This window comes from Lithobates pipiens, unplaced genomic scaffold (assembly GCF_037356315.1).
Source record: "Lithobates pipiens isolate NorthernLeopardFrog02 unplaced genomic scaffold, aLitPip1_a1.2 Scaffold_25, whole genome shotgun sequence".
Lineage (NCBI taxonomy): Eukaryota > Metazoa > Chordata > Amphibia > Anura > Ranidae > Lithobates > Lithobates pipiens.
Window position 1 is genome coordinate 90,030,521 of NW_027507787.1, and position 24,751 is coordinate 90,055,271.

General features: G+C 46.0%; 1 protein-coding gene across 1 annotated transcript in view; it reads right to left on the reverse strand.

Annotated features, from left to right (window-relative positions):
- LOC143930380 (uncharacterized) overlaps positions 1-24,751 on the reverse strand; it is a 158,661-nt gene that overhangs the window by 13,914 nt on the left and 119,996 nt on the right. Inside the window, exons 6-7 of the mRNA XM_077454662.1 lie at positions 5,189-5,329; positions 730-861 (exon numbers count right to left, since the gene is read on the reverse strand). Coding sequence (XP_077310788.1) covers positions 766-861; positions 5,189-5,329 — 237 coding nt within the window. The 3' untranslated portion in view covers positions 730-765. The remainder of the gene's footprint in view (positions 1-729; positions 862-5,188; positions 5,330-24,751) is intronic.

The window sequence follows — 24,751 nt, forward strand, 5'->3', positions numbered from 1 at the left end:
TTTGATGGGCACAGCGGTGACATTTGATGAGCACAGTGGCTGTAATTGATGTTTTTTAAATCGGTTCCTTTATATGCGGCCACCCACTTGGGACTGGGCCCTGGCGTTCCACCATTGGGCTCGGAGAAAAGAGCCCTGTCCGGAGGTCGGGGGGCCCGCCATGGTTTCCTGCATTGGGGCCCTGAAGGTTCTAGTTACGCCACTGCACTGAAGATAGTTCTTAATGACATTGGCTGCATGTTTGGGGTCATTGTCCTGCTCTAGAGTAAATTTGGGGCCAATCACACACCCCCCTGATGGTATGGCATGATGGATAAGTATCTGCCCGTATTTCTCAGCATTGAGGACACCATTCATCTTGACCAGATCTCCAACTCCATTTGCAAAAACTTGCAAAGAGCCATGCTTCACTGTTGCCTGCAGACACTTATTGTTGTAACGCTGTCCAGCCCTTCGCCAACAAACTGCCTCCTGCTACAGCCAAATATTTCAAATTTTGAGTCAGTCCAGAATACCTGCTGCCATATTTCTGCACCCAAATTCCTATGTTTTCAAGCACAGGACATAGAAACAAGGCTAAGAGACTCAACTATGCATGAAAACATAGAAACTGGGGTGCAGTTCTAGTTGCTGTTAATCTTCTAGTAACAAGAAAAATGTGTACATCCAAAAAGACATCACAACTGTTTGTGTTCATATGTAAGATTCCAATTAAAAGTTGAGTTTCACCTTGGGAATACAACTTTGTGGCACAAAAAGTGTGTTCTATATGGCCCCTTTACAAATAGCAACCAACATTGACATAAGCAGAACTACCACATTAATTCCAGTGATAACATAAAATAGTGTCCGGATAGCCACCTGCAAAAAACAAAACAAAATCACAGTAACATAGTTGATATGAGGCTTTCAGTAAAACTATCATGTACAGTTTAGTCATTACAGTACATAATCATTTTGAGATCTTGTAAAATATGCCATTAAAGCATTTCTAAAGGCACAATTTTTTTATTAAAATAATAAAAATGTTATACTCACCTGCTCTGTGCAATGATCTCCTCATAGCGAGCCACTCGCTATGGAGGCACTTGAGGTGTGGGCTCACTTTCTAGTCGGGCTGTGTGCATCCATAGAAGCACACAGCATGGCTTGACCTGTCAGTCAAAATCACAGGATTTGACCGACAGCAGTCAACTCGAAAATCGAGTTCCCCAGTGTTCCCAGCTTTATCATCCACTCCATGTACCCATCTAAGTGAGCACACTTCACCCTATAACCATTCCTTGTGCACCCCACTCCCTTCATCCTCCCATTGTGATCTCGAACTCCAGACACACCGCATATTGTCCCCTGGTCCCTCCATCCCCTTACTGTGTACCCCATCTCCATATAACCCCCCCTTACTCCCCAGGCCCACTGTTAGTAGAATGAGTTCCAATGCACAGCATGCCATTTGGAAGTAGTGCCGGGGAGGAGGGAGGAGAGGAGAGAAAACAGAAGAGAGATCAGATCCAGCACAGCATTTGCTCTCCTTAACTCTGTTGTATGACCATATTGTAGTGGGTAGTTAATCCTGCCCAACAATACATTGTTGTCTCTGCTGTACAAAAAAGCTGGATCCCCACTGAAGCTCTTGGGTGAGGGAGAGAGAATTCCTATTCTAGTGTGAAGTGGAATCCAGTGGATCCATTGCTTAGTTGATTACACCCAGCATAGACTGCAGTGGACATCTACACTATATTACCAAAGTATTGTGACACCTGCCTTTATATGTACATGAACTTTAACGGCATTCCCAATCTTAGTCCGTAGGGTTGGCCCACCCTGTGCAGTCAAAACAGCTTTAACTCTTCTGGGAAGGCCATCCACAAGGTTTAGGAGTGTGTCTATGGGAATGTTTGACCATTCTTCCAGAAGCGCATTTGTGAGGTCAGGCTGATGTTGCACGAGAAGGCCTGGCTCACAGTCTCTGCTCTAATTCATCCCAAAGGTTTTCTATTGGGTTAAGGTCAGGACTCTGTGGAGGTCAGTCACATTCCTCCATCCCAAACTCACTCATCCATGTCTTTAAGGACCTTGCTTTGTGTACTGGTCCAAATCATTTGGTGGAGGGGGGATTATGGTGTGGATTGTTTTTCAGGGGTTGGGCTTGGCCCCTTAGTTCCAGTGAAGGGAATTTCGGACAATTACATGTTCCCAACTTTGTGGGAATAGTTTGGAGATGGCCCCTTCCTGTTCCAGCATGTTTGCAAATCAGTGCACAAAGCAAGGTCCATAAAGGCATGGATGAGCGAGTTTGGGGTGGAGGAACTTGACTGGCCTGCACAGCATCCTGACCTCAACCCGGCAGGCCTCCTCGTCTACATCAGTCCTTGACCTCACAAATGTGCTTCTGGAAGAATGGTCAAACATTCCCATAGACACACTACTAAAGCTTGTGGACAGCCTTCCCAGAAGAGGTGAAGAGTAGTGATGGACGAACTTCCGACGGGACGTTTCGCGAACGCGGACCGTGAACGCGGCCGATCGTTCGCGAACCGTAACGTTCGCGAACCGTAACGTTCGCGGCGGGCCCCATTGACTTCAATGGGAGGCGAACTTTGCAAACCTACAGCTCAAATTTGCAGCCACAAAATAATTACTAGCTGTGCAAACATAGTCCCACCACATGGCCAATGACATAACACATGTATGAGGTGAATCTGGGATCGACAACTACAAGCATTCTTTTTTTATATGTGAAATTGTTGTGACAATTCAGGACTGTGGAGCGCATGAAGGCAATGGAGGAGAGGAAAGGTCAGGGTAGGCAAAGAAGGGGGTGCAGGAGATGATCACCAGCAGTGTGACATACAGCAATGACACCTGCACCATGATAGAGTGATCTGACACCAGCACCGTGATAGAGAGCACTGACATCAGCAGCGTGACATACAGCAATAACACCTGCACCGTGATAGAGTGATCTGACACCAGCACCGTGATAGAGAGCACTGACATCAGCAGCGTGACAAAGCACTGACACCAGCACCGTGATATACAGCACTGACATCAGCAGCGTGACATACAGCAATGACACTTGCACCGTGATAGAGTGATCTGACACCAGCACTGTGATAGAGTGATCTGACACCAGCACCGTGATATACAGCACTGACACCTGCACCGTAAGCAGCCCCAGGAGGAAGTCAGCATAGCACAGGGATGGTGGGAGCCCCTCATAATGAGCATAGCACAGGGATGGTGGGAGCCCCTCATAATATGCACAGCAGAGGTACAGCCCCAGGAGGAAGTCAGCACAGCACAGGGATGGTGGGAGCCCCTCATAATAAGCAACCCCAGGAGGATGTCAGCATAGCACAGGGATGGTGGGAGCCCCTCATAATAAGCAGCCCCTGGAGGAAGTCAGCACAGCACAAGGATGGTGGGAGCCCCTCATAATGAGCATAGCACAGGGATGGTGGGAGCCCCTCATAATATGCACAGCAGAGGAAAAGCCCCAGGAGGAAGTCAGCACAGCACAGGGATGGTGGGAACCCCTCATAATGAGCAGCCCCAGGAGGATGTCAGCATAGCACAGGGATGGTGGGAGCCCCTCATAATAAGCAGCCCCAGGAGGAAGTCAGCACAGCACAGGGATGGTGGGAGCCCCTCATAATGAGCATAGCACAGGGATGGTGGGAGCCCCTCATAATATGCACAGCAGAGGTACAGCCCCAGGAGGAAGTCAGCAAAGCACAGGGATGGTGGGAGCCCCTCATAATAAGCAGCCCCAGGAGGAAGTCAAGTATGTGCAAGTATTTTATACGTGTATTACACAACTATATACTGCACACCAAATAGTACACCTATACCAGTCCTTAAGGACCTTTGTGGAACTAGTAGGTTGTGATTAGCAGACTGTACCTCAGTCCCTATACTGATAAAGGACTGCTGCAGTATAGGGCAGCAGTCAGCAGTAGTGCACCTCAACCCTATATATTGTGGACCTATACCAGTCCTTAAGGAATAGCAGACTGTACCTCACTCAACCCTATGTACTGTAGTACCCTATACCTTACCAGTCCTTATAAGGACCTTTGTGGAACTAGTAGGTTGTGAATGATTAGCAGACTGTACCTTAGTCCTTATACTCATAAAGGACTACTGCAGCAGAAGGGCAGCAGTCAAGTATAATATTCTTTCTATATTTGGAAGAAAGAATATTATACGTGTACAAGCCTATTACCATACCAGTCCTGAAAAGAACTTTTGTGGACCTAATAGTAACAGCTACTGATTAAACTGACTGTCCCTCACTGCCACACACAGCTTCCTGCCTGTCCCTATTTAAACTGACAAAACACAGGCTGCTGGAACAATAACTTGAATAGCACTCAAAACTATATCCTGTACTACTTTACCATACCAGTCCTGAAAAGGACTTTTGTGGACCTAATAGTAACAGCTAATGATTAAACTGACTGTCCCTGCTGCACACAGCGTCCTGTCCCTTTCTCTACACTGACAAAAGACAGGCTGCTGCAACAATCACTAGCACAGCAGTGCCTCAAACCTATATCCTGAACTACACCTAACACCTATACCATGATTCCAGTCCTTAAAAGAACTTTTGTGGACCTAATAGCTAGCGATTTGGGTCACTGAAGTCTCTCCTTGCTCCACACAGCAACCTCTCCCTATAGTGACATACGAAAGAATGTAAAATGGCCGCCGGACCGGGTCTATTTATAAGTTAGGGGGGATGTCCAAGTGTCCGTGTGCTGTAATGTCTCAATTGGCTGTCCTGTACCCCATGATGGATGTGTCATCATAGGTCAAAGTTCTTTTACACAGTAAACACGGAAGTCCGCCAGGCGAACGGCGGCAATAGTCCGCCGATTAGGCGGACGGCGAACAGCCGAAATTCGCCGCGAAACAACCGCCGGGCGAACCGTTCGGCCATCCCTATTGAAGATGTTATAGCTGTAAAGGGTGGGACAACTCAATATTGAACCCTACAGACTTGGATGCCATTAAAGTTCATGTGCGTGTAAAGGCAGCCCTTTACTTTTGGTAATATTGTGTATGTGCTAGACCTAGGGAATGGACACATGAGTGTAAGCTCATCTGGGCTAGTGACTGATGTCAGTGATTCAAAAAAGTACATATCAACATGGAAAATAAGTAATAAATATTTGTAACTTACCGTGTTTCTGCAATGCGGATATAACCTGAAAAAGTTTGGGTGGATGCAGGAGTCATATTGATTAATATCCAAAAAGTTAAACACAAGTCCAGCACTGCTAAAGATAAAGGTTATTGCGATGAAAGAAAAGATGGCTTTGGCCTGTGGAGAAAAAAATAATACATAGATTTGTTTAACAAGTTTCTTCCAGAAAACACATTTTTGGTGATTTATAGCCAACATCTTATTAGCTTTCAAAGAAGAGCCACAGAGTTGTCCTTATCTAAAATCAGCCACGCTAACATAGAATGACTCAACCCCCAGCTATCCTGTGAGGTTAAAGTGGTATTAAACCCTATATATAAGGGATACATTGCATCTTTTTAATTCATAGATGTGGGAGCTATATTAGTTTTCATTTTTCTGAAGTTTTTTTTCTATTTCTTTCACCTTTTGATTCTGCCAGTAAGTGCCCGTTCACACTACCGCGACTTGGGACGCGACTAGTCAGACCGCAAGTCGCCCCAAGTCGCTTGACATTAGTAATTCCATTAAAGTGAATGAGAGCCGTCTTAATGACCGCTACTCAAGTCGGAGCGACTTCCAAAAAGGTTCCTGTACTACTTCAAGGCGACTTATAGGCGACTTGTACTCATAGATTTCAATACAAGTCGCCTACAAGTCGGATCACTGTCTGTAACCAAGCGACTTAACAGGAAGAAGAACACAATGGCATCCCTCCCCCTTCCCATACACTGATCACTTCCTGTGTGAAGTGTGGGTAGGTGAAGTGAAGAAGAAAAGAAGTGATTGAAAGAAGATTGAAAGAAGATAACATGTCATCCCGAGGCCGCAGAGAAGTGCAGCACAGGGAGCCAGTGGATAATGAGTCCCTCATCAGACATGTGAGGCAGCGACCCTGCATATATAATAAGCAAGATCCCAACTACAAGGATCAATCCAAGAGGGATAGTGCTTGGTTGGAAATATGCAGACTAACTATTGAAGATTGGGAAACAATGCTGCCGACCGATCGTAGTGACAAATGTAAGTTTAACCTTTTTATTAAATTCATGGTGTTATTTATTATGCATGTGTTCTGCCACGTCACCTGCCACGTCACCTGCCACGTCACCTGCCACGTCACTTGCCACGTCACCTGCCACGTCACCTGCCACGTCACCTGCCACGTTACTTGCCACGTCACTTGCCACGTCACCTGCCACGTTACTTGCCACGTCACCTGCCACGTCACCTGCCACGTTACTTGCCACGTCACTTGCCACGTCACCTGCCACGTCACCTGCCACATCACCTGCCACGTTACTTGCCACGTCACTTGCCACGTCACCTGCCACGTCACCTGCCACGTCACTTGCCACGTCACCTGCCACGTTACTTGCCACGTCACCTGCCACGTCACCTGCCACGTCACCTGCCACGTCACTTGCCACGTCACTTGCCACGTCACCTGCCACGTTACTTGCCACGTCACTTGCCACGTCACCTGCCACGTTACTTGCCACGTCACTTGCCACGTCACCTGCCACGTCACCTGCCACGTCACCTGCCACGTCACCTGCCACGTTACTTGCCACGTCACCTGCCACGTCACCTGCCACGTTACTTGCCACGTCACTTGCCACGTCACCTGCCACGTCACCTGCCACGTCACCTGCCACGTCACTTTTGTGTATTCTTTCACTGATGCTAACTGCTCGTGTTAATAAATGTTAATAATGAATGATCATGAATGAATGATTCTTTTATTATTACATTATAGAAAAAAAATAACCAACATATCATTTTTATTACATGAAATAAAGATTACATAGCAGGAAAACATTATAACCGTAATAACACATTAGCAAATTCTAGATGTAAAGCAGTGAGCAATGCAGTTAGGAAATGGCATCCAATTGCCATTCTAAGTCACCGGCCGGTGAAATAAAGTATGATGCAAACTTTTCACGAACAGTGGCACCATCGCAGGATCCCCTTGCAGCAGTGATATGTGCACTTTCCAAGTCATGCATAAGGGAATCCTCAAAACGGTACCCGTCACGTACCCGTACAAAATTGTGCAGCACGCAAGCTGCTTTGACAGCAGTAATTGCATTTTCAATGTTTAATGCGATAGGCGTATGTAACAAACGCCATTTATTGGCAAGAATTCCAAACGTGCACTCAACCATCCTTCTTGCCCTTGTCAGCCGGTAATTAAAGACTTTCTTGGGGGTTGTCAGATTTCTATTGGAGTAAGGCCTCATTAGGTGTTGCGACAATGCAAAAGCCTCATCTGCGACAAACACATAGGGTATTGGGGGTTCAGTTGTGCCCGGAAGAGGACAGTTCTCAGGAATATCTAGCTGATTAGATCGTAGCCTTTCACCAAATGAGGAATTTGCAAAAATACGCGAATCGCAGCTACTTCCGTAGGATCCTATATCGATATAGGTGAAGCAGTAGTTTGCATCGGCAACAGCAAGAAGTACAAAAGAACAATATTTTTTGTAATTGTAGAACATACTTCCACTACCAACAGGCTTAACGACACGCACATGCTTCCCATCTATAGCTCCAAGGCAATTTGGGAACGCCAAAATATTTCTGCTATATCACGCCAATTATCTTGTGTAGGCCGCTTCATAACCATGCTGTTAAGCACATCCCATATGACTTGGCAGGTGTCTTGGATAATGTAGCTGATCGTTGATCTGCCCAACATGAACTCATAATGTAGACTAACTAGGGAATGACCGGTTGCCAGGTATCTGAAAGACAAAAGACATAAACCATTTTATGTTCCTATTTATGTTTTGCAGTATCAATATTACAAATCCGGTGGAAGGGTTTGCGCGACTGTTTTTCTCGCTACATTCGCAAATTGAATGAGGCCAGGAGTGGGTCTGGAGGAAAGCGTATCGTCCCCTATGTGCACGCAGACGAACTAGAGTTTCTGCGGCCTTTCCTGGAGCTGAGAGAGTAAGATAAAATCTTACATAGTTGTAAAGTGATACTATACAATTCTACTAAGAAGGGGGTAACTGTTCTTTTATATGTTTATTGCAGAACACAATCAAGTTGGGCAGTTGCTGGTGAACGGCAGGATGCAGCACAGGAGGAGGCAGCATCTCAAGAAGTGGAAGGCTCGTTGTCGCTTTCCCTGGATCATCCTTTGCTGCTGGAACAACAGCAAGGTGAAGAAGCAGACCGCAACCAGGGAGAGGCTTCCACTAGTCAGCAGCCGGCTGAGCCTATCCGACTCCGTCAACAACGAAGTAGACCAGCAAGGGGCAGTAACTCCCAAAACATAGAGCGATTTTCCGAACTGGTTGATCGTATGAACCAAAAATTGGACGAGCTGCATTCGGAAGACCATGGTTTTGGACTCATGGTCGCCGGAATGCTAAAAAGAGTACCGCAGGAGAGGAAAAATGACGTAAAGAAGACAGTGATGGATCTCATAGAAGCGAGCATTACAAATGATCCTATTCCATCCGCTTCCATGTTTGGACCACCACCACCATCCGGACCCTACTACACATACTCAACCCCACCACCACCCAGAACCCATCCCTACTATCCCCCTCACTTCCGTCCCTACTCCAATGAGTATGGAAATGCCCTTAATCCTGCCCATCCACCTATACCCTATCCCTCTCCATCCCCACTGACATCAGCAACTTCAGCTAATGTTACACCAACACCATCCCCAAGGCCTTCCACCAGCTCCTCACCATATGAGCCAGTTTACCATAACCTGTAAGATTTAAAAAATAAAAATATATTCTGTTTTGTTGATATATGGTTATATATTGTTCTAATAATTAAAGTTTTTTTAAAAAAAAAAGGATGTTGGTGTGATAAATTTTGCAATATTTCTTCAATAGATAGATAAATAGATAGTTTACCTGAGCGTAATAATCAATCTTTCAGTAGGTGAGATGCTCCTCCTATATGAGGTGTTCTGTCGCTCCAGATGGTTGTAAACTAGACGAAGCAATTCATCAAAACTGTAAAATGGATAAAAAATGTAATTTGATATATTCTACATGAGAAATATCTGACATTTGTAGCTACACTATTACCGATGTAATAACATATGCAAATCTGATGCCTCTAGGACCCCTTTCACACTGGGCTGGTGCGGCCGTCGGCAGTAAAAGGCTGCTATTTTTAGCTGCGTTTTATCGTCGTTTTAGCGGTGGTCTGGGGGCACTTGCGGGGTGGTTTCAACACCCACTAGCGCCCGAAAAAGGGTAGCGCCGATGCAGAGGCGCTTTGCCAGCGGTTGTGCGGCCCTGTCCCATTGATTTTGATGGGTAGGAGCGGTTAGGAGTGGTGAATACACCGCTCCTTCACTGCTCCAAAGATGCGGCTAGCAGGACTTTTTTCACCTTCCAGCCAGCGCACCGCTTTAATGTGATATATGCAAGCTTGCCGATCACTCCAGTTGATGTTTAGCATAGGTAGATGACAAACAATTCTGCTAAATATCAATCTTCGCCATTTTATTCTCTACGTTAAATGCTACAAAATATATCTTTCAAAAAAAAAATTAAATGGGACAAAATAGTCTATTAGCATATGTACTTGCCTTGCAATTGACATCCGGGTATAGTTGTGAAACTTGTCCTCAAAAACACGCAAATTTTCATAGATGGCCCAAAATTGGCCTCTACTGTCTCTACTTGCAATAATTGGATGGATCCAGTAGCGGCGTCGTCTTCTCATCCTCATCCTTCGCTTCCTCTCTTCCTCCTCTTCCATTAACACTGCCACACCAGCAGTTACTACAGCTGTCATCAAATAAGGCAATGACAACATTGTGGTGACAGGACAAGACACACGACAGGAAGCAGGAAGAAGCGACAGGAACAACAATGATGTCACAAGAGTTGAGTAGCGCTGATTGGCCACAGGCAAAGTCGCCTGTGCTTGAGGCGACTTGTAAGTCGCGCTAAGTCGCGTCGAAGTCGCGGTAAGTCGCGTCGAAGTCGCGCTAAGTCGCATCGAAGTCGCGCCGAAGTCGCCGTCGAAGTCGCGTCGATAAGTCGCGCGCAAGTCGTGTTGCGGTAGTGTGAACGGGCCCTTAGTCTGTTATTTTTTTTTATTTTTTTAAACATGTTTTTACTGATTTAAACAAAACATAACATACACAACCAAACATACATACATTGGTCTTACACAGCAAGTTGGAATCCTTGCAGGGATTCCATTGGGTAGTTCCTTACAAGAATAACAGGCACATAACCAGTATTATGATTGTCATACAACAGCACAGTTCCCCGGGTCTCCGGGTGCTGTGACAAACAGTTCATGGCAACATTACAAACGACATTTTCAGTATGCACCATGGAATTTGTGTGGGATCTACCTGAAGTGGGCACTACTAGGCAACCTCCGAGGCAGTGGAGGGATCAGCCAACCATTTAGACTAGGTTTTGTCATATTTGCTGGGACAGCCTCTATTGGCGTATGTATCCTTATACAGAGGTAGGCTATTATTAATGAGTTGTTTCCACAGGGAAAGAGGGGGGGGGTTGGTTTGCTCCAACTGAGGGCTATGGCGTAAAACAGTAGGAGTCCCACAAGCGTACGACCCGCCACCATGGGGATTAGTTGCTCAACCAGGCCTAGTAGACAGATTGCCATTGTCGGCTGCAGTGATATTGAGGTAACCTGCGTGATGAAGGCCAAAATCTCATGCCAGTAGCAAACAATCAATGGGCAGGTCCAGAAGACGTGGGTGAAATCCCCAGGAATTCCGCCACATCTCCAACACCCGGGAGGGGAATCAGGGTGCATTTTATGCAACCTGTGGGGGGTAAAGTATGCCCGGTGGACGATCTTAAATTGGACCAGGGATTTAAAGGGGAAATCCCAAATGTCATCCCAATCGTCATTGTCCAGATCGGGGATGTCGCAAGATCATTTAGCCCTTAGCCTATCTAATGCCGGGAGGGAGGTGATAAGCAGGTGGGAATATAATTGGGAAGTGGGTTTTCGTGCACAGTCAGCCCTAAGTAAAAGGGATGGCTGAACGGTTCGCCCGGCGGTCGTTTTGCGGCGAATTTCGGCTGTTCGCCATCCACCCGATCGGCGGACTTCCGTGTTTACTGTGTAAAAGAACTTTGACCTATGATGACACATCCATCATGGGGTACAGGACAGCCTATTGAGACATTACAGCACATGGACACTTGGACATTCCCCCTAACTTATAAATAGACCCGATCCGGCGGCCATTTTACATTCTTTCGTATGTCACTATAGGGAGAGGTTGCTGTGTGGAGCAAGGAGAGACTTCAGTGACCCAAATCGCTAGCTATTAGGTCCATGAAACTTCTTTTAAGGACTGGTATCATGGTATAGGTGTTAGGTGTAGTTCAGGATATAGGTTTGAGGCACTGCTGTGCTAGTGATTGTTGCAGCAGCCTGTCTTTTGTCAGTGTAGAGAGAGGGACAGGGCGCTGTGTGCAGCAGGGACAGTCAGTTTAATCATTAGCTGTTACTATTAGGTCCACAAAAGTCCTTTTCAGGACTGGTAGGGTAAAGTAGTACAGGATATAGTTTTGAGTGCTATTCAAGTTATTGTTCCAGCAGCCTGTGTTTTGTCAGTTTAAATAGGGACAGGCAGGAAGCTGTGTGTGGCAGTGAGGAACAGTCAGTTTAATCAGTAGCTGTTACTATTAGGTCCACAAAGGTTCTTTTCAGGACTGGTATGGTAATAGGCTTGTACACGTATAATATTCTTTCTTCCAAATATAGAAAGAATATTATACTTGACTGCTGCCCTTCTGCTGCAGTAGTCCTTTATGAGTATAGGGACTGAGGTACAGTCTGCTAATCATTCACAACCTACTAGTTCCACAAAGGTCCTTATAAGGACTGGTAAGGTATAGGGTACTACAGTACATAGGGTTGAGTGAGGTACAGTCTGCTATTCCTTAAAGACTGGTATAGGTCCACAATATATAGGGTTGAGGTGCACTACTACTGACTGCTGACCTTCTGCTGCAGTAGTCCTTTATCAGCAGGAGCAACAGGCTGGAGCCAAAGTGGGAAGTTGCAGAAGGTGCGTTCAATTACTTTAAAGGATGCACCAGACTTGGTTGAGTGGCTCACTCAGCCTTACTCTTCTGCACCCTCCTCATCCTCTCGATCTGCACCCTCTTCTTCACTCTCTGCTGTGTGTACCCCCAAAGACAATACCACCAGCAACACCACCACCACCACCACCACATACCTTCCGCTTGAGTCACAGGAATTATTTTCCGATCCATATCAAGACATTTCTGATGTGCAGCCACTCTTGGCATAGGATCAGGAAGAGGAGGTAGCAACAACCGCCACTCAGCAGTCTGACGACAGTACCCAGATCAGCCCAAGGAGGAGGTTGGTCCCCGGTGTTGCTGCCTACTCCGAGATCTCTACGTATAGCGGTGGGGAAGGTGACGTCGATGATGACGTGTCTAGTGATGTCACATGGGTGCCCACAAGAGATGAAGAGGAGGGGAGTTCAGAGGGAGATATGGACCAGCAGATAGGGAGGAGAAGCAGGAAGAACTTACATTGCACAGGAGGGACAAAGCAGACTGCTAATGTATCAGGAGCGAGTCATCGACCATGTACGGTCACATCTGGCGCTCCCAGGACGCCAGCACATGGCTCCGCAGTGTGGGCTTTTTTTAACGTGTCCGCTGCTGACAATAGAGTTGCCATCTGCAATCTTTGCAGTCGACGCATTAGTCGCGGTAAGCCCAACACTCACCTAGGGACGACCGCCTTAAGAAGGCACATGAGCAGCCATCACCGAGCCCAGTGGGAGCAACGGAACACACAAAGCCACACTCCAGGCTCTCGCCATCCAGCCTCGTCTTCTACTTCTCCTTCTCCTCTCTCCTCACAATTGTCCTCCACTCCACCTTCCATCATGCCGTCCTCATGTTTTTCTGGAAAAAGGCAGGCTTCCGTGGGCCAAATGTTGGCTTGTCAGAACTCATAGCCCGCCAACTACTGCCATATAAACTGGTGGACTCGGAAGCCTTTTGAAAATTTGTGGCCATTGGAACACCACAATGGAAGGTCCCAGGAAGGAAGTATTTTTCCCAGAAGGGCATCCCAGAGCTATATGGCCATGTTCAGTGGCAAGTGAATGTATCTCTGGCACACAGTGTCGGTGCCAAGATACATCTGACCACAGACACGTGGTCTAGCAAACACGGGCAGGGAAGGTATATAACTTTTACTGCCCACTGGGTGAACCTTCTGACTGCCGTCAAGCATGTAACCGTGTAGATTTGGTTTTACCGCCACGGATTGCATGCAGGCCTGGCTCTTCTTCTCCTCCTCCTCCTACTCCATCCTCCTCCCTCTCCTCCTCGGCTGACTCCTCCTTTTCCGCTGCTAGCGTCTCTTCCGCTGCACCGCCCAAGCTCCCCAGAACCTATTCGACATGCCAGGTGAGATGTTGCCATGCTGTGTCTGTTGTGCCTGGAAGCCAAGGGCCACACTGGCCCTGCACTCCTTTCAGCTTTGTGTTCACAGGCAGATCAGTGGCTAACACCGCTCAATTTGACAGCTGCTAAAGTGGTGTGTGACAACGGTGCCAATCTGCTTAGTGCATTGAAACGGCAAAATTACATACGTGCCATGCATGGCACACATCTTAAACTTGGTCATGCAGCGATTCGTTGTACAATACCCTGGGGTCCAGGACATCTTGCGGCAGGCAAGGAAAATCTCGGCCCATTTCAGAAGATCTTACACGGCCATGGCTCGCCTTGCTGACATTCAACAGTGACACAATCTGCCGGTCAGACTTCTTATTTGCGATTGCCCGACGCGATGGAACTCAACCTTCTATATGCTTGATAGGCTGCTCCAGCAGAAACGTGCAGTTAACGACTACCTGTACGAACTCTGCGGCAGAACAGATTCTGGGGAGCTTGGTTTTTTTTCACCGCGCCAGTGGCCGCTAATGCCCGATGCATGCAGACTTCTGTGGCCATTTGATGAGATCACCAAACTGGTCAGTCGCAGCCATGGCGCCATCAGTGACATGATACCTTATGCCTTCTTTATGGAGTGTGCATTGCGTCGTGTCATTGATCAAGCCGTGGAGGAGCAGGAGCAGGAAGATGAGAAAGTCGCAATGCTGAATGAATTCCCAGGGGGGCTACTCTGAGACAAGTCAACAACAGGAGTTTGAAGAGGAATCAGAGGAAGATGGTGCCGGGGCAGATGAGGAGGAGCAAGAGAGCATGCTTTAAACCTTTCTGGGATCCCTGTTGTTGTGCGTGGATGGGGAGAGGAGAACGAGGAGGGCGACATTATCCTGGATGATGAGCAGGAGCCAGGCCACCACACCACTTCCAGTTTAGTGCAAATGGGGGCCTTCATGCTCCAGTGTTTTAACAGGGACCCCCTTATAAAAAGCATAAGGGTCAAGGACCAGTACTGAGTGGCAACTTACTTAGACCCCCGGTACAAACATAAAAGGGTGGAAATGTTACCACCGTCACAGAGGGCTGTCAGAATCGAGCATTTCCAGGCCTTGCTTCGAGAAATGCTGCATTCTGCTTCTGCGTGCGCTGGCAGAGGAGGAATTCCCACTCCCAGAGAAAGAGTTGAGGGTACCAATCCAACAGCGCCTGCAAGAAGAGGGCGGTTTGAAGATGTGTTGGTGACTTCTGATATGAGGCCATTCTTTCAGCCGACCCATCGACAGGTGTCATCCGGATCCAGCATCAGGGAATGCCTAGACCGACAGGTGTCTGACTACATCAGGTTAACGGCCGATGTGGATGCTCTGAGGAGTGATGAACCCCTGGACTACTGGGTGGGCAGGCTTGACCTCTGGCCAGAGCTTGCCCAATTTGCAATGGAACTGTTGGCTTGCCCCTCATCCAGTGTCCTGTCCGAAAGGACGTTCAGCGCAGCAGGGGGCATCGTGACCGATAAGCACACTCGCCTAGCTCACGACAGTGTTGACTACATTACATTTATAAAAATTAATGAGGCATGGATCTCGGAGGAATTTAATACATGTGACCAGTAGACCATGTATATGCATAACGATGCATATAATAATAATAAATAAATAAACGATAAATAAATAAATAAACGATGTATTTAATCAAGCACACAGACCTTTTTTCTACCTATGGCTCACTTCCTTGTACAAAAAAAGCACACCGTACTATATGCTGTACTATATGCTCCTGTTTGAAGAGGTTGAATGGTGTCATATTTTTGGGTCCCGAAGTGAGTTGCTGGTATCAGTGCTGGTGTCAGTGCTCTCTAACTTGGTGCTGGTGTCAGTGCTCTCTCTCTATCTCGGGGGTGCTGGTGTGGTGTCAGTGCTCTCTATCACAGTGCTAGTGTGGTGTCAGTGCTCTCTATCTCTGTGCTGATGTCAGTGCTCTCTATCACGGTGCTGGGGTGGTGTCAGGGCTCTCTATCACGGTACTGGTGATGTCTCAGTGCTCTCTATCATGGTGCTGGTGTGGTCTCAGTGCTCTCTATCACGGTGCTGGTGTGGTCTCAGTGCTCTCTATCACGGTTCTGGTGTGGTGTCAGTGCTCTCTATCACAGTGCTGGTGTCAGTGCTCTCTATCACGGTGCTGGTGTCAGTGCTCTCTATCTCGGTGCTGGTGTCAGTGCTCTCTATCTTGGTGCTGGTGTCAGTGCTCTCTATCTCGGTGCTGGTGTCAGTGCTCTCTATCACGGTGCTGGTGTCAGTGCTCTCTATCTCGGTGCTGGTGTCAGTGCTCTCTATCACGGTGCTGGTGTGGTGTCAGTGCTCTCTATCTCCGTGCTGGTGTCAGTGCTCTCTATCACGGTGCTGGTGTGGTGTCAGTGCTCTCTATCTCGGTGCTGGTGTCAGTGCTCGCTATCTCGGTGCTGGTGCCAGTGCTCTCTATCTCGGTGCTGGTGTCAGTGCTCTCTATCACGGTGCTGATATGGTCTCAGTGCTCTCTATCACAGTGCTGGTGTGGTGTCAGTGCTCTCTATCTGGGTGCTGGTGTCAGTGCTCTCTATCTTGGTGCTGATGTCAGTGCTCTCTATCACGGTGCTGGTGTCAGTGCTCTCTATCTCGGTGCTGGTGTCAGTGCTCTCTATCTTGGTGCTGGTGTCAGTGCTCTCTATCTTGGTGCTGGTGTCAGTGCTCTCTATCTTGGTGCTGGTGTCAGTGCTCTCTATCTTGGTGCTGGTGTCAGTGCTATCTCTGTGCTCTCTATTTTGGTGCTGGTGTCAGTGCTCAGTCTCTATCGCAGGGCTGGTTTCAGACAGTGAGGGAGATAGCGGAGAAGCCAATCAGCAGGCAGTGCCAGCACCATGGCTGAGGATCAGCACTGAATGGCACCTCCGGACCACCGCAGTGGAGCCCTGCATAGGTGGGGGTAAGGGCCGGGCAGAGGGAGGGGCTCAAGCACAGGTTGGCACACTGGCACAGGACTGCGCTGCCCTGACTGTAGCACTGATCATCTCCTGCACCCCCTTCATAGCCTGCCCTGACCTTGCCTCTCCTCCATTGCCTTCATGCGCTCCTGAATTGTCAAAATTTCACAGATTAAAAAAAGAATGCTTGTCGTTGTCGATCCCAGATTCACTTAATACTTTTGTTATGTCAGTGTCCATGTGGTGGCACTATGTGTGCACATCTAGTAAGTATTTTGTGGCTGAAAATATGACCTGTAGGTTTTTAAGGTTCGCCTACCATTAAAGTCAATGGAGTCTGCCGCAAACTTTGCGGTTCTCAAACTTTTGGCCGCGTTCGCATTCATCCATTGGAAGTTCGTCCATCACTACTGTTAAGGACACTAATTGAATTTCCATTTCTTACGGTATCGCCAGACCGGCTGCAAGATTCTGGTACAGTAAGAAAAGTTTCTACCTTTATCCTTCCGTTTGCAACTAGTTTCATAGTTTCATAGTTAGTAAGGTTGAATAAAGACACCAGTCCATCTAGTTCAACCTGAGTGTCTACAATTGTCCCTATCCCTGTACTTTACACACTCACATTGGTCCCTACCCACAATCCAAGGTCCCCATTCATATACTAGGGCCAATTTTGGACAGATGCCAATTAACCTACCTGCATGTCTTTGGTTTTTGGGAGGAAACCGGAGTACCCGGAGGAAACCCACGCAGGCACAGGGAGAACATGCAAACTCCAGGCAGGCAGTGTTGTGGTTGGAACTAAGTTCCTGTGAGCTTCTAAGTTTTCAATCAAGTCTGTGGCAGAGACTTTGCTAAATTAAAATTACTTGTTGGCTGCTAGTATCCATAAACAAGGATTTATCCAACAGTTAAAGAATCCAGTTGTGAGTGGCTATTCCCTGGATTATGTACAGAGAGACTTTTATTGAAGTCAGCAGTTCCAAAGTATCTGAGCTATACTTCATCCTTATACCCTCTATTCCCAACTGAGAGCCTGAGTTTGTTCAACTGTTTTACGCAAATAAAAACCCTAAAAAGGAATGCAAGTGTTGGTTTCTGCAATTACTGGCCCATCAACCTTGGGAACCCCTAGAAAAGAACAACGAGTTACGAGCTGGAGGAGGTAATCGGTAAGCCCAGAAAATTTCAGCCGCTCTTTCGGGGGTCAGTGCTACACATACAAATTTTGTATTACCTTAACAGCGCAGCACCATTCGCTAATTTTAAAAATAATACATAGATTTGTTTAACAATTTTCTTCCAGAAATCACATTTTGATTTATAGCCAACATCTTATTAGCTTTCAAAGAAGAGCCACAGAGCTGTGTAATTCCTTAGTCCTTATCTAAAATCAGCCATGCTAACATAGACTGTCTCAACCCCCAGCTATCCCGTGGAAGTTAAAGTGGTATTAAACCCCAAAACAAAAAAGTGATATAGTGCAGCTTTTTAATTCATAGATGTGATAGCTATTAGTTTTCATTTTTATTCATTTTTTTTCCATTACTTTCATCTGTTGATTTTGCCAGTAAGGCCGCATACACACGCGCGGACTGTTCGCCCAACTTTGTCCGTCCAACAGTTTCAGCAAACAGTCCGCTCAAAATTAGCATGGACGGACATGCCCACACACGACGAACGAACAGTTTGCTGAAACCGTGCGCGATGACGTGAACAGCACGTACGACGGGACGAAAAATACGACGTCCTATACACTGCATTATAGCTTTCGGCGTGAAAATCCTTTCTGAGCATGCGCGCAACTTTGTTTGACGAACAAGCCTACACACGAGCGGGCTGTTCGCTGAAACAAGGTTTCAGCGGACAGTTTTTCGGAAATTCCGAAAAACCTTGTCCGTCCAACTGTCCGCTGAAACTGTCCGCTGAAAGCCCACACACGAGCGGACTGTCCGCCCAAACACTGTTCAGCGGACAAAGTTGGGCGAACAGTCCGCCCGTGTGTACGCGGCCTAAGTCTGGTATTTTGAGCTGTCCAGCAAAAAAGTGGCAGTTGGGGGGGGGGGGTTAAGACAAACCATTAAACACAGAAAGGGGTACTTATATTTGTAGCAGTACCCCCATAGGGGCTGCTAAGTGATGTGGCCCACCTGCTACACCGCCCAGCCCGGAATTTACTTACTAGTCACTTTGAGACAATGAACAGTCCTTGTGCTTGTTCTAGTTATTTTTATTAGGGAATTTAACTTGGGTGGGGTAAGGGAATTATGAGATGCTCAGAAAATTGTATATCATTCAATTGGGACAACTATGTACACTCCTCTGTATAAGTTACTACTACAGTCTCCTCCAGCACTTTCTTGCTTGCAGACTATTCCTCTTCATTCCTCCTGTACAACTCTTAACTCCAAGGAGCAGCTAGCATATGTTTAAAGTTAGGCCTGACATTGGCTCAGCCAGGCCTTAGAAATTGCCTTTTGCAGGAAGGAACCAAGGCCCCCTATGGTGTAGCAAGATATGAAAAGTCTTTAGTGCTAGCTGTCCTAATGGTGGACCACTGCTCCCAGTGATCCCTCTTCAAGCACTGCCAACCCTCCTGGCTGCAGCTGTCTAACTCCACTGCCCTCACTATTGTCTCTGCACCCATCTCTGCATGGTTCCAGTCCTCTCAGGTGTGACTCCCAAGTCCTCCTTAGGCCGCGTACACACGGGCGGACTGTTCGCCCAACTTTGTCCGCTGAACAGTGTTTCAGCGGACAGTCCGCTCGTGTGTGGGCTTCAGCGGACAGTTTCAGCGGACAGTCTGACGAACAAAGTTTTTCGGAATTTCCGTAAGACAGTCCGCTGAAACTTGGTTTCAGCGGACAGTCCGCTCGTGTGTAGGCTTGTTCGACAAACTAAGTTTCGCGCATGCTCAGAAAGGATTTACACAGCGAAGGTTGCATTGCAGTGTATTGGACGTTGTATTTCTCGTCCCGTCGTACGTGCCGTTCACGTCATCGCGCACGCTTTCAGCGGACTGTTCGTTCATCGTGTGTGGTCAAGTCCGTTCATGCAAATTTTGAGCGGACTGTTTGTCGGATTGTTTGACGAACAAAGTTGGGCGAACAGTCCGCCCGTGTGTACGCGGCCTTACTGCAACCAGTAGTTCCCTCCTGGAGACTTGCCTGGCAGTACTAACTCCTGCTGTCCTCTTTTTCTCTTCCTGTGCCTCCTGTCCAGAACCTTCATGCTGTCCTGAAGGGCTTTGTCCTGCACCCAAGCCCAGGCCCAAGGTCAACCCCCCCCCTCCCAAGACTGGGGTGTTCCCTCAAAGACCCCGACAGCCTAGTACTCCATCTCCAGTTGTTCCACCTGTCAACTCCTCCCCAGCTGGGCTGACCCTGGGTATTTAAGGAGGCCTGCCCCCTGCCAATGCTCCTTAGAACACCCCAGGCAGCTCCACCAAAAAGAGGGAGGTCTCAGTGACGCTGCCTGTGAGTCATCAGCTGCTAAACTCTGAGCCACTCCCAGCCCACACAAACAAAAACAAAAGCTTTTAATAGGGTTCCCCAAGCATTCTGTGTCCAAGCAGGTTGCCCATAATAATGATCCGTCAAACACGCTATTTTTGGGAACAGATAAATTCCAGCCCCATTGGCGTGGTAGTCCTTTGGTGAGAGGGATTTCTAGACTTGAAATGTCTTGGATCCATTGTCTCAAATCTTATAATCCATATGGATTGAACATTGATACTGATATTAACGCCTTTATTGATAATTCCTGAATTTGTCCCTTCCAATCCAGTATATAGTGCATTATGTGTACTTTTAAAATATCACTGTATATGATATGGTTATATAGGTATACAGTGGTGTGAAAAAGTGTTTGCCCCCTTCCTCATTTCCTGTTCCTTTGCATGTTTGTCACACTTAAGTGTTTCGGAACATCAAACCAATTTAAACAATAGTCAAGGACAACACAAGTAAACACAAAATGCAATTTGTAAATGAAGGTGTTTATTATTAAAGGTGAAAAAAAATCCAAACCATCATGGCCCTGTGTGAAAAAGTGATTGCCCCCCTTGTTAAAACATACTATAACTGTGGTTGTCCACATCTGAGTTCAATTTCTCTAGCCACACCCAGGCCTGATTATTGCCACACCTGTTCACAATCAAGGCATCACTTAAATAGGAGCTGCTTGACACTGTAAGGTCCACCAGAAGATCCTTAAAAGCTACACATCATGCCGAGACCCAAAGAAATTCAGGAACAATTGAGAAAGAAAGTAATTGAGATCTATCAGTCTGGAAAGGGTTATAAAGCCATTTCCAAATCTTTGGGAATCCAGCGAACCACAGTGAGAGCCATTATCCACAAATGGCGAAGACATGGAACAGTGGTGAACCTTCCCAGGAGTGGCCGGCCGCCCAAAATTACCCCAAGAGCGCAGCGACGACTCATCCAAGAGGTCACAAAAGACCCCACAACAACGTCCAAGGAACTGCAGGCCTCACTTGCCTCAGTTAAGGTCAGCGTTCATGCCTCCACCATCAGGAAAAGACTGGGCAAAAATGGCCTGCATGGCAGAGTTCCAAGGAGAAAACCATTGCTGAGCAAAAAGAACATCAAAGCTCGTCTCAATTTCTCCACAACACATCTTGATGATCCCCAAGACTTTTGGGACAACATTCTGTGGACCGATGAGACAAAAGTGGAACTCTTTGGAAGGTGTGTGTCCAAGTATATCTGGCATAGAAGGAACACTGCATTTCATAAAAAGAACATTATACCAACAGTAAAATATGGTGGTGGTAGTGTGATGGTCTGGGGCTGTTTTGCTGCTTCAGGACCTGGAAGACTTGCCGTGATAAAAGGAACTATGAATTCTGCTGTCTACCAAGAGATCCTGAAGGAGAATGTCCGACCATCTGTTTGTGTACTCAAGCTGAAACGAACTTGGGTTCTGCAGCAGGACAATGATCCTAAACACACCAGCAAGTCCACCACCGAATGGCTGAAGAAAAACAAAATGAAGACTTTGGAGTGGCCTAGCCAAAGTCCTGACCTGAATCCTATTGAGATGTTGTGGTATGACCTTAAAAAGGCCGTTCATGCTCGAAAACCCTCTAATGTAACTGAATTAGGACAATTCTGCAAAGATGAGTGGGCCAAAATTCCTCCAGGACGCTGTAAAAGCCTCATTGCACGTTATCGCAAACGCTTGGTTGCAGTTGTTGCTGCTAAGGGTGGCCCAACCAGTTATTAGGTTTAGGGGGCAATCACTTTTTCACACAGGGCCATGATGGTTTGGATTTTTTTTCACCTTTAATAATAAACACCTTCATTTACAAATTGCATTTTGTGTTTACTTGTGTTGTCCTTGACTATTGTTTAAATTGGTTTGATGTTCCGAAACACTTAAGTGTGACAAACATGCAAAGGAACAGGAAATGAGGAAGGGGGCAAACACTTTTTCACACCACTGTATATATATCCTTATTTTCCATATATTTATATTAATTGATTTTTTATCTCCATCTTATTTTATTTTATTTCATTTTTTGTAAACCTGCTCTGAGATACTGAACTGGCAAAAATTATTAATTTAATATTTTATGGAATTGGGTGGGTACTATTTTCTATTTAAATTATGGATTAAGGGCACATTTTGTGTAAGATAGGTATAATATTCTCTTCCTATTTTCTTCGGTTTACTCCTTGTATTCTGGCTCACTCTTATTAACTATGGGCATATGCCTGTCAGGATGTGTTGCACTGTTCAATTTTTTGTTTTAATTCAGATTAATTTTTATATTAATTTTTCTATAATTAATATTACAATTTGTAGATATATCCTATCCACTTATTTCTCTTCCAGATATATTCACATTACATACATTCATTTTTTCTTTTTCTTCTATACACATTTTAAAGTTTTGTATATTTGACAGCACATGTCCTATACATTATTTTTGTCCTGGTGATGTGTATTTTCACTATATACATATCACCATAATAAATAAATAAATTTTCAGTTTTTATTATTCATATATTTATATATATTTATATATTTTTATTTTTTTGGTCTTGTTTACCTATGCATATGGGGGGACCTTCGTTCTCTATACCGGAACCCATATCTTCACTGGTGTTTTGCTTTTCAAAATATCGCCTATATAGTTTGGTTTTCCGGGACTATTACCTAGTATTACTATTACGGTCCAATTTACCTATTAGGTTTGGATCTGTAATACCATACCTCTTTCTTTTTCTCATTTCCCTTTTTTCTTTCCCTTTCACTGTATGGGAATTTAAGTTACCTTTGCCATCAGTTAAGATGGCGCTTGAAGCTGGATCTCGCATCTCAGAACGAGGTCCGGGCATATAAGGTGGTGCGTCGCTGCGTTGCCCGTTCCCCATTGATAACGTCATCTATGACGAAACGCGTCTGGGAAGGTACACAGTGACGCCACCACGCTCTACGAGGGGAGGACGGGACGTTTGTTTGTATGCCGGCTGGCGTAGTTTGTTCTGTTTTAATGCCTGACAGAAAGCTGTTGTATGTAAGTGCGATTCTTTTATTTTAATACATTTTCTGAAACGTTTTTACGCTATGGTGGCATTTCTTTTTCTTTAACGGTGTTACCGGTGATATATCCATTGGAGCTCCAAAGACTGGGATTTGGCTATTTATCTGTATTAAGGGATATCTGGATGCAAGAACTTTGATTGATGCTCTAACCTCCTTACTTTGAATTAAATACCATTAAGGCTGTAACTGTTCATTCATCTGGTAAGCGCATCACTTATCTGGTGACAGGCACAGAATCTCAGAGTGTGTGTGTGATCACGGTGGTGATATGCTGATCGCTGGAATATTGGAACATCTTAATGGACTTTAATTTTTTATTTGTATTTTTTTCTACATTTATTTCTATGTATGGTTTCGATTTTTCATACATTATATAAATTTACGTACATACTTTTTCGTGAATATTATATGCACGTTTAGTGACTATTTTGGGCAATTAGACATTTATTTTGTATGAATGCCATATGTTCTCTGCATGGTTACATTTATATAGATTTTCATATTATTAAGTGCTATTGGCGCAGCTCTCCTCATTTTCCAAAAACAAAAGCTGTCAGCCAGGCCTGCCCATATTTTCCTACACTCACCAAATATCCTAACTTAGCACCTACATATATAGACGGTGGTACACATTGGTCAGATTTTATTTGTTTTTGTAAAATCTTTATCTCCTAAAAATCTATAAATAAATAAACTGTTGCTGTAGCTGCTTAAAAAGTGTTAGCTGGAATTTGACTTTAACTGATCCATTAGTCAATTCTATCTAAATCTGCTAGTGCATCTAATACAGAGATGTCAAACTCAATTTTATCACGGGCCGCATCAGCATTTTGGTTGCCCTCAAAGGGCTGGTTATATTTGTAAGACTAGATGTCCAGAGCACCTCCCCCCCTTACAACCGATGTCAAGTGCCCCCCCCCCCCCCCCACCATCGAAAGTCAAGAGTCCCCCATCCTCCCTTAGATCACAGTGCACCCCCTTACCATATGCTGCTGCCAGGAAGAAGCAGGGGGCATAAATTGGAAGCAAAAAGTGCAGGGTCTGCAGGAGGGGAGGACTGAATTTAGGTACCGGAGTCTGCTGAATTCTGAGAACAGGGGAGGTGAAGACAAGAGGGGGCTGCAGCTGCATAGGGAGGCGCAAAATCTTTAGAAGGAGTTCTGTCCTCCTCTCTGCTGCTGAATGCTGAAATGGGGGGGGGGGGGGGGTGACAGAGATGAGCCTCCCTGCAGTTAAATGTAAAAGTGCAGGATCTGGCGAAGGAGTTCTTTCCTCCTCTCTGCTGCTGACTGCTGAGAAAAGGTGGGGCAGAGATATGTAGGTGCTGCAGCTGCAGGAGCGGTGTGAGGGCCACAAGAAATGGGCTGGATTCCACCCACAGGCCTTGTGTTTTACACATGTGATCTAATACTATCTTCTCCCAAATTGATGATGTGTAGGTGAATATGTGCTGGACTAGTAGGAGTGAGGTATTTAATATTACTGAATATATCATAGAATTCAGTCCTCCTTTACAGGGGCTGATGTGCAGTGAAGGTGCCATGTAGATGGATCTTGTTTTGGTCTTGAGCTGCTACTTCTCAGATAGTCTCTAGTAGA